Source organism: Salvelinus fontinalis, chromosome 33 (genome assembly GCF_029448725.1).
Source record: "Salvelinus fontinalis isolate EN_2023a chromosome 33, ASM2944872v1, whole genome shotgun sequence".
NCBI classification, from domain to species: Eukaryota; Metazoa; Chordata; class Actinopteri; order Salmoniformes; family Salmonidae; genus Salvelinus; species Salvelinus fontinalis.
The window spans coordinates 49,075,595-49,090,483 of NC_074697.1; the positions used below are offsets into that span (position 1 = coordinate 49,075,595).

The 14,889-nt window shown below is 42.0% G+C and overlaps 1 protein-coding gene across 7 annotated transcripts in view; it reads left to right on the top strand.

Moving 5' to 3' along the window:
• dock10 (dedicator of cytokinesis 10) overlaps positions 1–14,683 on the top strand; it is a 173,096-nt gene extending 158,413 nt beyond the window's left edge. For all 7 annotated transcript variants that reach the window (XM_055896528.1, XM_055896529.1, XM_055896526.1 and 4 more), the window contains 6 exons: positions 1,704–1,850; positions 4,531–4,741; positions 6,461–6,651; positions 12,289–12,389; positions 12,704–12,842; positions 13,557–14,683. In XM_055896528.1, the coding sequence (XP_055752503.1) occupies positions 1,704–1,850; positions 4,531–4,741; positions 6,461–6,651; positions 12,289–12,389; positions 12,704–12,842; positions 13,557–13,604 (837 nt within the window). In that variant the 3' untranslated portion in view covers positions 13,605–14,683. The remainder of the gene's footprint in view (positions 1–1,703; positions 1,851–4,530; positions 4,742–6,460; positions 6,652–12,288; positions 12,390–12,703; positions 12,843–13,556) is intronic.
• The last annotated feature ends 206 nt before the right edge of the window (positions 14,684–14,889 follow it).

Consider the following 14,889-nt stretch of genomic DNA (forward strand, 5'->3'; position numbering starts at 1 on the left):
CTATATCTGGTTTTTATTAGAGCTTTGATCGAAAATTCAAGCCTGATGCTGGATAACGGCACAATCATTTGGCCTTTTTTGGGCTTGGGCTCATAAAATGTATTTCATGTATGAGCCATACATTAAAGACATTTTATGAGCCCTAGCCCAAAAAAGCCCAAATGATTGTGCTGTTATCCAATACATATATGATATATAGGCTACTTACACACAACAACAAAAACATGAAATCCCATAGAAGTAGCTACCAATATGCTCTCTTGGGTAAATAAATGAAACTAGCTCCAGTAGGCAAATATTTTTGAGTGCCAACTGTATTACTGTACTGTATTGTATTATTGGACTGGAATTACACATCTTGTTCAAACCATGATAAAGCTGAGAGAACACGTGATTCTGGTGCCGTGAATTTGGTTTGGGTAAAATGAAAATTTTTGTTTTATTCTATAAACTACTGACAACATTTCTCCCAAATTCCAAATACAAATATTGTCATTTAGAGCATTTATTTGCAGAAAATGACAAAAAAAGATGCAGTGTTGTCAGACCTCGAATAATACAAAGAAAATAAGTTCATATTCATTTTTAAACAACACAATACTAATGGTTTAACTTAGGAAGAGTTTTGAAATCAATATTTGGTGGAATAACCCTGATTGTCAATCCCAGCTTTCATGCGTCTTGGCGTGCTCTCCACCAGTCTTTCACATTGATGTTGAGTGACTTTATGCCACTCCTGTTATTTTTGACCAGTTGTCATTTTCTGCAAATAAATGCTCTAAATGACAATATTTTGGGGGGGGATTTGGGAGAAATGTTGTCAGTAGTTTATAGAATAAAACAAACATTTTCATTTTACCCAAACACAGACCTATAAATAGTAAAACCAGAGAAACTGATCATTTTGCAGTGGTCTCTTAATTTGTTCCAGAGCTGTATATCAATCTTGAACAGGATTATCTATTTTGGATGCAATTTTAATGGAATTGATGAGCGAGAGGGGAAGACTGCTCCATTTCACGTCATGCTGTTGATATAAATCATTTATTGTAATTTACCGGTTTTCCGCTGTTATTTATCCCGGGAAAAGGGAGTGGTTTTGGGCGGTAAATCTCGCTAACCGGGTTCCCACCTTGGACCTTTTCCTCCGCTACGGTTGAGAAAGAGACGAGGACATAGGATGCAAGGAATCGAAGAAAGACTCATCGAGACAGAGCCAAGGAGTTGATTCTTAAGGAAAGAGCACACTGTCCGAAAATAATCCTCATTGCCCTTTGACCCAACGGTGCTTTGAGAATGACCTCTGACATCTGAATGGCCTCTGTTTCATCCAGAACATAACATTACAATTTTGCCAGTGCCTTTTATGATTACGAATGTGTTCTAACAAGCTGACCTAACACTAAGAAACACACGACTAGACTGATAGGGAAGCGTAGTAAACCACTAGGGGGTGATGTGAGCCTAGATTTTCCAGCTAAGGATTATTCGTATTCAGCTAAGGGATGGAAACAGAAATCAATGGGCCACAGTTGTAAACAATACACGCACATATACATACTCGTCAAAAGTATTGAAGCAGGCATTGCATTTTACAGATTGGTCATATAACAGAAGTTCTTATTCAGAGTGACTTAGTCAGAAACACACACACACACACACACACACACAGGTGGTTGGGTAACATGGTGTTTCTGTAACAGGGTTTCTTTGAGGAGGAGGAGAGTAAAGAGTTCATCTATAAGGAGCCCAAGCTGACAGGGCTGTCCGAGATCTCCCAGAGGCTCCTCAAACTCTACTCGGACAAGTTTGGGGCCGACAACATCAAGATGATCCAGGACTCCAACAAGGTCAGTCTACTACCTCCCCCCAGCTTCCAAACACTGTCACATCTATATGTTTCATAGACAGTATTATTGAAAGTGTATCGGGCCTCTTTAGTCCTTGCCTCTGTGACTTTCATAGAAAGATTGCTGTCAAAATGTTGTAAATGAATTCATGTACTACTACATTTGGGCAGCAATCTTTCTCCATAGAAAAGCAGCCAGTGAAGTAGTGATTCATTTAGACCATGGGTCTCCAACAGGTCTATTGCGCGCCAAACAATTCTGAAAGTATATGCAATTTTCACGTTTTCCATCGCAAACTGCCATAAACAAATCTCACAAGTATCAGACACCGCAATCTCCCAGCTGCTATGTAATCAACGCGACTTGACATTATTCCACCCCTGGTTAGCAACTATTGGCTTAAAAAACCAAACCTAACACAATATCTGCTAATTAATTTCCAGCAATATTGCCCCAGTCTGTCCGTGTGGTGCGCGCGTTGGTCTATCTCTCCTTGTGTAGGCAGTTGATGTGATAACCCTTTAAATGAAATGTTAACTGCAAGGTAGGTTTACCTGGCAGAAGTATTTAATTTGTATCTTTTATTTGTTCTTTGCTAACTTTTCTATGAAATGAGCATCGGCAGCATCGCTAGACCAGCACATTAGACTGTACATTCCTCACTCGCTAGATGCGCAATTAAAGGGTCAGATGTGCAATTAATGGAGCATTACACTCAAAAATCTAAATTCTTCCAGGCATATACACATCAGCAACCACAGCTAGTAAGGTCACTGCAACCCTGAACAAAGAGTTGCAGTCAGTTTTAAAAAAGGTGGCCAGTAATAAACTGGTCCTGAACATCTCTAAAAAAAATAATACCATTGTATTTGGTACAAAGTTGAGGAGACTAAATGACTTTGTGTTACCTTAGATTGTAAATGATCATGGTCAAAACATATACTGTAGATTCAATGGTTGTAAAGATCCGTGGTAAAGAGATGTTTAGCTTTTTTGACACCACGCTCCACAAAGCAAGTCCTGCAGGCTTTAGTTGAATCTTATCTGGATTATTCATATGATTCAGTCATATGATTCAGAGTGTTTTTTAAAGGTCACATGTACAGGGGTTGCAGGTGTGATTGCAGGGTACGGTAAAAAAATCTTAGGCTCCGAGCTCCAACATGCAGGGCAAGTGAAATAAAATAATGAAAATGGTATTAGAAAATCAATCAGAAATAGCACTATATACATCATAACTGTAGCAGTGATTTAATAAATAATTTTCCAGAATAAAGACTGTTGAGGTGGTGCGGGGACCGAGTGAAATAAAAAACAATTACAATTATATATTATTATATGGTCAAGACCTGCAAAGAAGGACCTAGTTAAGCTGCAGCTGGCCCAGAACAGAACGGCACGTTTTGCCCTTCATTGTAATCAGAGGGCTGATATCAATACTGTGCATGCCAGTCTCTCTTGGCTAACAGTTGAGGAACGACTGACTTCGTCACTTCTTCTTATAAGAAACAGGAATTGTTTGCATAGTCAACTTACACACTGACACACACACTTACCCCACCAGACATGGCACCAGCGACCTTTTGACAGTCTCCAGAACCTGTTTTCAAAAAACGAATAAAGCAACACCTATGTAGGATCTTCATTTGAGGCAATTCGCTACAGCAGGATAATAATCCTGCAGCAACAGGAGATGTCAATTATTGTGTGTTTTATCTTTTTTTTTTATGTGTAGGGGTTGATACATTTTTTCGTTAGGGCAAATCAAGTCTGAAATGTTCAAGTGGAAATGACAAACTTCAGAAGCCTTTTAAACCTCAAATACACTACAAATGTGCGTGTTCAGTGGTGCACGAAAATTCCTGCAACAACAGGATGATCAAATTAAGATACGACATCTGTATGTACTGACATGTATGTGTAACTGATAGATGCATACTGTACATACACACACACACTACATGTTAATGTATTTAAATTGTAAAGTATTTTGTCTGTAATGTCTTTTTCGTTATGTGTCGGACCCCAGTAAGACTAGCTGTCTCTATTGGCGTCGGCTAATGGAGATCCTAATAAAATCTATATATACACTCCATCGTTCACCATATATCAGTGCATTCGGAAACTATTCATACCTCTTGACTTTTTCCACATTTTCTTACATTACAGCCTTATTCTAAAATGGATTAAATCGTTTTTCCCCCCTCATCAATCTACAGACAATACCCCATAACGGCAAAGCAAAAACAGGATTAGAGATTTTTTTGCAAATTTATAACAAATAAATATTTCAAATATCACATTTACAGAAGTATTCAGACTCTTTACTCAGTACTTTGTTGAAGCACCTTTGGCAGTGATTACAGCCAGTAGGCAGTAGCCTTGCATGCCAGGCTTCAAGGTAGAGCAAGAATACAGCTGACTGACTATGAGACTGACTCAACAAGACTAAAAAGACCAACACAATTCGTTTGACAGATTTTTTTTTTAAGAGAGCAGCGTTGTTCGACACCAAATGGTAGAAAACGGACCAAAATGGGGAGAGACTACCTGAATTTGTCCAATAAGTAACTCTCTCTTTTTCCATTGCAAAAATGTTTTGCCATGGTTTTCTACGTAGTGAACGAAAGAATAGGACCCAGACTGTGAACTGATTGTGCTGTTTGATATAACCCACCAGGTAAACCCTAAAGACCTGGACCCCAAGTACGCCTACATCCAGGTGACCTACGTAGTGCCCTACTTTGACGACAAGGAGCAGCAGGAGAAGAAGACGGACTTCGAGCGACATCACAACATCAATCGCTTCGTGTTTGAGACGCCGTTCACTCTGTTGGGGAAGAAACATGGCGACGTGGAGGAGCAGTGCAAGAGACGTACCATACTAACCAGTGAGTTATTAAAAATATAATTTTTGCTAATATTTGTATCCAAAGAACTGTCAACACTTACTGTCACAATACACTACATGGCCAAAGGTATGTGGACACGTGTTCGTCGGACTTCTCATTCCAAAATCATGGGCATTAATATTGAGTTGGTCCCCCCTTTGCTGCTATAACAGCCTCCACCCTTCTGGGAAGGCTTTCCACTAGATGTTGGAACATTGCTGCATGGGCTTCCATTTAGCCACAAGAGCATTAGTGAGGTGGGGCACTGATATTGGGCGATTAGGCCTGGCTCGCATTCAGTGTTCCAATTCATCCCAAAGGTGTTCGATGGGGTTGAGGTCAGGACTTTCTGCAGGCCAGTCAAGTTCTTCCACACAGATCTCAACAAACTATTTCTATATGGACCTCACTTTGTGCACCGTGGCATTGTCATGCTGAAACAGGAAAGGGCCTTCCCCAAACTGTTGCCACAAAGTTGGTAGCACAGAATCGTCTAGAAAATCATTATATAATGTAGCATTAAGATTTTCCTTCACTGGAACTAAGGGGCCTAGTCCGAAACATGAAAAACAGCCCCAGGCCATTATTCCTCCTCCACCAAACTTTACAGTTGGCACTATACATTGGGGCAGGTGGCGTTCTCCTGGCATCCGCCAAACCCAGATTCGTCTGTCCGACTGCCACATGGTGAAGCGTGATGCATCACTCCAGAGAACGCGTTTCCACTGCTCCGGAGTCCAAAGGCGGCGATCTTAACACCACTCCACCCGACGCTTGCCATTGCGCATGGTGATCTTAGGCTTGGAAAGCCATTTCATGAAGCTCCCGACGAACAGTTATTGTGCTGATGTTGCTTCCAGAGGCAGTTTGGAACTCGGTAGTGAGTGTTTCAACCGAGGACAGGCGATTTTTACATGCTAAGCGCTTCAGCACTCGGGTGTCTCGTTCTGTGAGCATGTGTGGCCTACCACTTCGTGGCTGAGTCATTGTTGCTCCTAGACGTTTCCACTTCATAATAACCGCACGTACCGTTGACCGAGGCAGCTCTAGTAGGGCAGAAATTTTATGAACTGACTTGTTGGAAAGGTGGCATCCTATGATGGTACCACATTGAAAGTCACTGAGCTCTTCAGTACGGGCCATTATGATGGTACCACATTGAAAGTCACTGAGCTCTTCAGTACGGGCCATTCTACTGCCAATGTTTGTCTCTGGAGATTGCATGGCTGTGTGCTTGATTTTATACACCTGTCAGAAACGGGTGTGGCTGAAATAGTCACTGAGCCATTAGCTTTTATGGTAGTATACTATACTAGCTAGGAAGTGTCTGAATAACCAGTAAATACTGAGCCGTAACTGTCTGAATGACTAGTATACTGACCAGTGCTGTAATTGGTGACCTATTCTGATCAGTAAAGTTATGGTGTAGGTGCAATGGTTTTCCCTTCAAAATGAAAGAAAGATCGGACAACAATTCCCAAACAAACCCAACAGTTCTGGATTAATACAATAAAAGATATCCCATCTAGCAGACACTTTTATCCAAAGCGAGTTATTACAGTAGTGTATGCATACATTTTTTTCATATTGGTAGCCCCAGCGGGCATCAAACCCAGTCCTGGCTCCCTACTCATGCCTGAGCCACCCAGGACCACAAGGTTTAACCAATTGGTTCCTCATGCCCTGTGTCTACTCCCCCCTTTCTGTCCCCCCACCCAGCGAACTCCACCTTCCCCTACCTGAAAAAGCGTATCCAGGTGGTGGAGCAGCAGAGCACGGAGATGAACCCCATCGAGGTGGCCATCGACGAGATGTCCTGCAAGGTGTCCGAGCTCAACCAGCTGTGTGCCATGGCAGAGGTGGACATGATCCGGCTGCAGCTCAAACTGCAGGGTAGCGTCAGCGTCAAGGTAAGGGTAGGGGTGGAGGAGGAGAAAGATGTAGAGAGACACACAGAAGGGTTGAGTTGAGAAGACGTGCACATACTGTACAGACAAACACACGCGCAAGCACACACTCCACCACTCAGGTGGGTTGAGCTGACAGTCAGACACAACTGACAGACAGACACACTCACACACAACAACACGCATACACTCATAAGTGAGTTCAGACATAGCTGAGCTGACACACACAGTCACACACACACACACACACACACACACACACACACACACACACACACACACACACACACACACACACACAGTCACACACCCTGGCGTAGGATGCACCCCCCAAACCAAAATAATTGGCAGCTATGAAATTGCAATGGCAAAACGTGTAGGAAGTTAGCTGTTTTCCTAAGTGTGAGTGGGGAGTGGGGTGTCCTGGGGGGCTCTGAGGTACAAGAACGCATGAAAAAAACACCTTTATAATAATAATAATATCATCGCATTTGCATAGTGGCATAGAGCAGTTGAGTAGAGGTGCTCGCAGAAGTTGAACACATGAGGAAAGTGTTGCTTTTATAAAAGCATTTTATAACGACTGGAGACTTTAGCGTAATATTGTTTAATACCGTACATATGATTAAAATGGCAGGCTACTTTGACACTGACAAACTGAGAATATAAGATCAATAGAAAAGACCTTGTCTTGAATCCATCAACACCCTAGGCCTACAGCGGGTGTGTGGAGACACGCATATTGTACGATATGAGGAAGAAATTATAGTTCTAAAAAAGTCGTTCCAGTTTCACTGACTCGCTCACGCAACGGAACAAGGCCGACACGCTCGAGCCAAAAGCATATCTCTCCCCTTTTTTTTAGGCCTACTTTGTAAAACAATGTTGCTCGCTCAATATACCTGTTTGGAAGTTGATAGAACATTTTGTTAGCCTCTACAGACAGACTAGAGGCTTCTTTTTTCAACAAGAGCCATTTGCTTTCCAACCTATGTTTTCCCACAATTGCATTATAAATATTGGGAAAAGCCTGTTCACTGACAGACTTGACGCACATTCCGGACTGTAGGCTGTGCATTGTAATTGGGCTATACACAATCCACAGCTAGGCAATACAAATGTGGCTGTGGCTAGATAATAGGCCTACTCCTGGTGTAGTATTCTGAATTATTACATTTATTTCTGAACAGACAGCAGTAATTACATAACTTTGGCAAATGTATTGAAATTTGTCAGGGGTGCTGCAGTACCCTTTTCCGCCGCTATGATTCTATGATGATGATGATGATGAATTGCAACGCTGGAGAGATAATAGTTGCAGGCTCATGTCTATCAGAGCAGAGCGAGGGAGATAATACAACGTTTTTAAAAAGGCCTGTGATAGATAGGCTGCAGGTATGCTTCTCTCTCTCACCACAGCAAGAACAATGCGTTGGTCTCTAGGCTACAATGTTGAGCAAACCACAAACCCCCTCCCCCCCGACCCAACACCCAAAAGTTCCATCAGGATCCGTCTCAAATTAAGCACTGCTCATAAAACTGCCCCATGGCACTGGTCACACACTAACACGAACGCACACACACGCTTGCACTTATCCACACGTGGTATATTATTACCAAACAGTCTATGCTGAGACCAATGCTCTCCATAATCCTGCCTCTTCTCAGGCTTTTCCCAGCCCTAATCCCCTGTAAATACAGTGAAATGTGTGAAAACAGCTCGGCTCAGAGTGACAGCATGATGCAGGCTAAACGTAATACGCTGTTGCGGTAACAGAGAGAGATATTGGATTATCTGTCATGGTGAAGCGGCACAAGATACTTAATGTCTATCATCGCATGCTTCCTCTATGTAGCCCTCTATCTCTAGCATTAGCCTCTAGATTATTTAGAATTATCCTCTTGCATCTTTAGCATTAGCCTCTAATAATATTCATAATTTATTAAACTTTTATAGCACTATTCATTACATAAAGAATCTCAAAGCGCTTTAAAGTAACACAAAAAAGACGAGCAAATTAGAAAACAACAACAACATGTTGAGGAGTATACCACCTCAGTCATCGGCTTTATCAATAAGTGCATTGACGACGTCGTCCCCACAGTGACCGTACGTATATCTCCCAACCAGAAGCCATGGATTACAGGCAACATCCGCATCGAGCTAAAGGCTTGTGCTGCCACTTTCAAGGAGCAGGACAATAATCCGTGTTCTTATAAGAAATCCCGCTATGCTCTCTGACGAACCATCAAACAAGCAAAGCGTCAATACAGAATTAAGATTCAAACCTACTATACCGGCTCTGACGCTCATCGGATGTGGCAGGGCTGGAAAACTATTAGACTACAAAGGGAAACCCAGCCGCAAGCTGCCCAGTGAAGCGAAACTGCCAGACGAGCTACAGTAGAAGTCGGAAGTTTACATACACCTTAGCCAAATACATTTAAACTCAGTTTTTCACAATTCCTGACATTTAATTCTAGTAAAAAATCCCTGTCTTAGGTCAGTTAGGATCACCACTTTATTTTAAGTATGTCAAATGTCATAAATCATTCTCTCTATTATTATTATTATTTCAGCTTTAATTTCTTTCATCACATTCCCAGTGTGTCAGAAGTTTACATACACTAAATTTGTATTTGGTAGCATTGCCTTTAAATTGTTTAACTTGGGTCAAATGTTTCGGATAGCCTTGCACAAGCTTCCCACAATAAGTTGGGTGAATTTTTGGACCATTCCTCCTGACAGAGCTGGTGTAACTGAGTCAGGTTTGTAGGCCTCCTTGCTCGCACACGCTCTCTCAGTTCTGCCCACAAATTTTCTATAGGATTGATGTCAGGCCTTTGTGATGGCCACTCCAATACCTTGACTTTGTTGTCCTTAAGCCATTTTTCCACAACTTTGGAAGTATGCTTGGGGTCATTATCCATTTGGAAGACCCATTTGTGACCAAGCTTTAACTTCCTGAGTGATGTCTTGAGATATTGCTTCAATATATCCACATAATTTTCCTGCCTCATGATGCCATCTATTTTGTGAAGTGCACCAGTCCCTCCTGCAGCAAAGCACCCCCACAACATGTGCTGCCACCCTCGTGCTTCACGGTTGGGATGGTGTTCTTCGGCTTGCAAGCCTCCCCTTTTTTCCTCCAAACATAACGATGGTCATTATGGCCAAACAGTTCTATTTTTGTTTCATCAGACCAGAGGACGTTTCTACAAAAAGTACGATCTTTGTCCCCATGTGCAGTTGCGAACCGTAGTCTGGCTTTTTTTGGAGCGGTGGGTTCTTCCTTGCTGAGCGGTAAAGAACTCGTTGATATAGGACTTGTTTTACTGTGGATATAGATACTTTTGTACCTGTTTCCTCCAGCACCTTCACAAGGTCCTTTGCTGTTGTTCTGGGATTGATATGCACTTTTCACACCAAAGTACGTTCATCACTAGGAGACAGAACGCGTCGCCTTCCTGAGCGGTATGATGGCTGCGTGGTCCCGTTGTGTTTATACTTGCGTACTATTGTTTGTACAGATGAGCGTGGTACCTTCAGGCATTTGGAAATTGTTCCCAAAGATGAACCAGACTTGTGGAGGTCTACAAATGTTTTTCTGAGGTCTTGGCTGATTTGTTATGATTTTCCCATGATGTCAAGCAACGAGGCACTGAGTGTGAAAGTAGGCCTTGAAATACATCCACAGGTACACCTCCAATTGACTCAAATGATGTCAATTAGCCTATCAGAAGATTCTAAGCCATGACATCATTTTCTGGAATTTTCAGTCAACTTAGTGTATGTAAACTTCTGACCCACTGAAATTGTGAATTGTAAGTGCATTATAAGTGAAATAATCTGTCTGTAAACAATTGTTGGAAAAATGACTTGTCATGCACAAAGTAGTCCTAACCGACTTGCCAAAACTATAGTTTGTTAACAAGAAGTTTGTGGAGTGGTTGAAAAACGAGTTTTGGTGACTCCAACCTAAGTGCATGTAAACTTCCGACTTCAACTGTAAATGCCTTCGAGGCAAGCAACACTGAAGCATGCATGAGAGCACCAGCTGTTCTGGATGACTGTGTGATAACGCTCTCGGTAGCTGATGTTAGCAAGACCTTTAAACAGGTCAACATTCACAAAGCCGCGGGGCGAGACGGATTACCAGGACGTGTACTCAAAGCATTTGCGGACCAACTGGCAAGTGTCTTCACTGAAATTTTCAACCTCTTCCTGACCGAGTCTGTAATACCTACATGTTTCAAGCAGACCCTGTGCCCAAGGAAGCGACGGTAATCTGCCTAAATGATTATTTTACACTGCTGCTACTCATTATCGATGCATAGTCCCTTCACCCCTATCTACATGTACAAATTACCTCAACTAAACTGTACCCCCGCACATTGACTCATTGACTCGGTACCGCTACCCCCTGTATATTGTTATTTTATTGTATTACATTTTATAATTCTTTTACCTTAGTTTATTTGGTAAATATTTTCTTAACTCTTTCTTGAACTGCACTGTTGGTTAAGGGCTTGTAGGTAAGCATTTCACGGTAAGGTCTACACATGTTGTATTCTGCGCATGTGACTAATACAATTTGATTTAATTTGATCATCAGTCATGAAAGGGAAGGTCATGAGAGGGTCAGAAAATTCATGGCTTGAGTGGTCATTGGAGGGAGGTGGTCAAAGGGGGAGAGCAAGCAAAGATAGTCTCTGGAGCAAGTCCGGGGGCAGGCAGGCAGGCAGCACGGTGTCATCAAGGTGTCTCGCCATCCTTGCCGTCTGTTTGGCTTCTCCATAGTAGGACTCGGATGAAGTTTGAGCTCAGCCACTGCAGTTCATGGACTCTATAGTTGGTGTAGCTAGCTATCTAGTCCTTCACGACTACCAAAATGAAGCACCCACTTGGGTGAAGCTAATACGGCAGTTACATGGCGCCAGAAAGCACACCACATTTCAATAATATTTCAAAAGTAGCCTTGTAACCTTGTCCTCCTTATACGATCCTCATCATTGCATACCTCAGCCGTATTGCATTCAGGATTCTCTCCAACCTCAACCTCCGGACACATGGCTGGCATTCGAATCAAAAGAATTACCAGCTAGCTAGCTGACATTAAATACAACAAACAAATGACTAGCCAGCTTCAGTTTTAAAAGTCTGTGGTGGGTTCTGGGGCGGCAGGTAACCTAGTGGTTAGAGCGTTGGGCCAGTAACTGAAAGGTTGCTGGATCGAATCCCCGAGCTGACAAGGTAAAAGTCTGTCGTTCTGCCCCTGAACAAGGCACTGTTCCTCGGAAGGCCGTCATTGTAAATAAGAACTGACTTGCCTAGTTAAATAAATGTTAAAAAAATTGGGTATATTAATTGTTCATTCTTTAAACAAAAGATTTGCAGGGAAATGTATTAATTATATACAAAATGTACAGGAGCTCTCTGCCTAAGTGACCTCATGGCGCCATGGCAACCACGGAATTAGCATTAGCCTCAAACGTCACTATTATCATTAGCGTCTTGCATCTTTAGCATTAGCCTCTTCCATCACTAGTATTATTAGCCTTACCCTCAATACTAATTTCTCCATACTGTGCTGTCTGTTGAAAATGATGCAGGTGAATAACCATGAACTTACTTTACAGGTGAATGCAGGGCCCATGGCCTATGCCCGAGCCTTCCTGGAAGAGAAAAATGCCAAGAAATACCCTGACAACCAAGTCAAACTGCTCAAGGAGATTTTCAGGTATTCTTCACAACACTTTGCATGACCTGAATGAAAGAAAATACCTTCATGCACCACTTAGCCGATGCTTTTATCCAAAAAGAAAATTTTTAGTATGTGTATGTGACCCCTGTGGGAATTGAATCCACGACCTTGGCGTTGCTAGAGCCACGCTCTTACCAACTGCGCCACACAGAGATCGATGATGCATTTGATACATCTTAAGCAAAAGGGTTGGGGTCAACCCAGAGTTTTTCCAGATCAGGTCACATGGTCAGGACAGGGAAAACTCTTGGCCCTTTTAGTGCCCTAACAATCTCTGTCTGGCCCTGCAGGCAGTTTGCGGAGGCGTGCGGCCAGGCGCTGGACGTCAACGAGCGGCTGATCAAGGAGGACCAGCTGGAGTACCAGGAGGAGATGAGGGCCCACTACAGGGACATGCTCACCGAGCTCTCCACTGTCATGAACGAGCAGGTCTGTGAAAACACAAGCCCAGAAAACGTAGAAACTGCTGTTTCTTTAGAGAACTGAGGCTGTATGCATCAAATGTCTCAAAACAGGAGTGCTACCCCCCCTTTGTCACCTTATTCATTGTGATGTTAATTTAAAAAAATTCAAAGACCCTATATCAGAACTCTTATTGTGAGAAACTTGATACATGTGGTCATTGGGCTGCATGTATCACGCCAGCTACTTACAGTACTATCCTTCACACTCATCTCATCAATGTTTTTGTTCACTTTCGTGTGGTACACTCTTTTTAATCCGTCATTACTTGATCTGATATCATTGTTTCAATATTTATTTTTACGCATGATCTATTTCTGGACTAACCAGAGTTTTGTCTCATTGTCTCATCTCTTTGTGTTGTTCTCTTTGTTCATTTGTTCTTTCATTGGATCTCAGCTGCATAGACACATCCTCTCATTCAGTTTCTGCTCCTCTCTTTTTAACATCTCCCTCACTATCATTTCTAAGACTAGTACGTCACACAATCCCCCCCCCCCCCCCCCCCCCCACTTTACCATTTTGGAGCAAGTGGCACTGTGCTGTGCATTATACTAACCTCTCAGCATATATATTTGTGTGTGTGTGCCTGCGTGTGTGATCGCATCATACATTCATAAAATGTCTTTTTGTGTGATTTGAAACATGAAATTACTATCTATGTCTCTCCTCCATGCCAAGATCCCTCACACAAGACCACCAGGAACAGAACGACACAGCGCCTTCTGAGCAGCCAGTAGGCATGCTGGAATCTGCCAATGCCCAGGAGGACACGTTTCCCCAAAATGGCTCCTGATGACAGATGTCGTTCTTCCTCCTGCCAGGAATTATACAGGAAAGAGCAGGGGACTGGAACTGTGACTTTATGGGACCTGGAAAAACGGGAATTGGATGGGGAAGTCCAGAAGTCTGCAGACTTTGATCATGGTAGTCTGGAGTTGTGGTAGTATGGCGTCCAGTCCTGGTGATGATGATGATGATGATGTCCAGTAGACCAGGTTGCTGTACTGTTACTTTGTTTTGTTTTTGCTCAATCCATGTTTTCGCTCCCCTGCCGACCGTCTCATCTCCTTACTCTGTACACATACACACACAGACAACACACGCCTTCTCTCCCCAGCCCCGTTCCTTTAGAAAATGGTGACCTTAATGAGCTCGAGGTGCGTTCAACAGAGCAAACGTTTGGTTGTAATTCTGGCCACAACCATGTCGATCATAATTTGTCCATATTCTGTTGGTTATCTTTATGCCGCAAATGTTTGCCACCTGTGTGGTTAGCAATTCCAAAAGGTATTGTAAAATGACAGTTCAAGGAATTCTATAAAGGAAATTAGGGTCACATTCAGTAGTCAAACATTGTTGAATGTTGCAGATAGAAATAGCATGAATACAGCCAACATGATTACTTCCTCTATAAGGCAGAGAGTCATGTTTGTTCCACATCATTTATTTCTATCAGAATGTTCCACATCGTTGTGTCCTGCTGAACAGATTGACATGTAGCCGAATTCTTATTTGATTGAACACACCTCTAGTTCCTGTTTGAATGTAGAACAACTCTCGTATAGCTACTTTGTATCCTAACATTCTGGAATTCCCAGCTCACAAATTTTCAAATGGAAAGTTTATGTTTTATAACATTTTTATTATTGATAATGTTGTTATTATTTACTGTACTGTTTTAAATTGTAAATAAGAATTAATATTTAAAAAAATATATGATTTTTTGTTTGGCTAAATAAAAAAAAGAATGAACAAACTAAAGTTTTATGTATAACATTTAAATAAAATTTGTTAACGTCCATAAACCACAGGGTAAGTGCCCATTTCTCTCTAGAAATATTTTTCTTTACATACCGGTACAAACATACATAGGGGCTACATATATGTATATATAGGAACTGTTCCTTATTCCCCTTTGAGAATAACAGTTGAACTCCAATACTATGCAATTACTGAAGTTAACAATGTGTCAATACAATGTTACTAGAGTAATTACAGTGTTAATGCACGG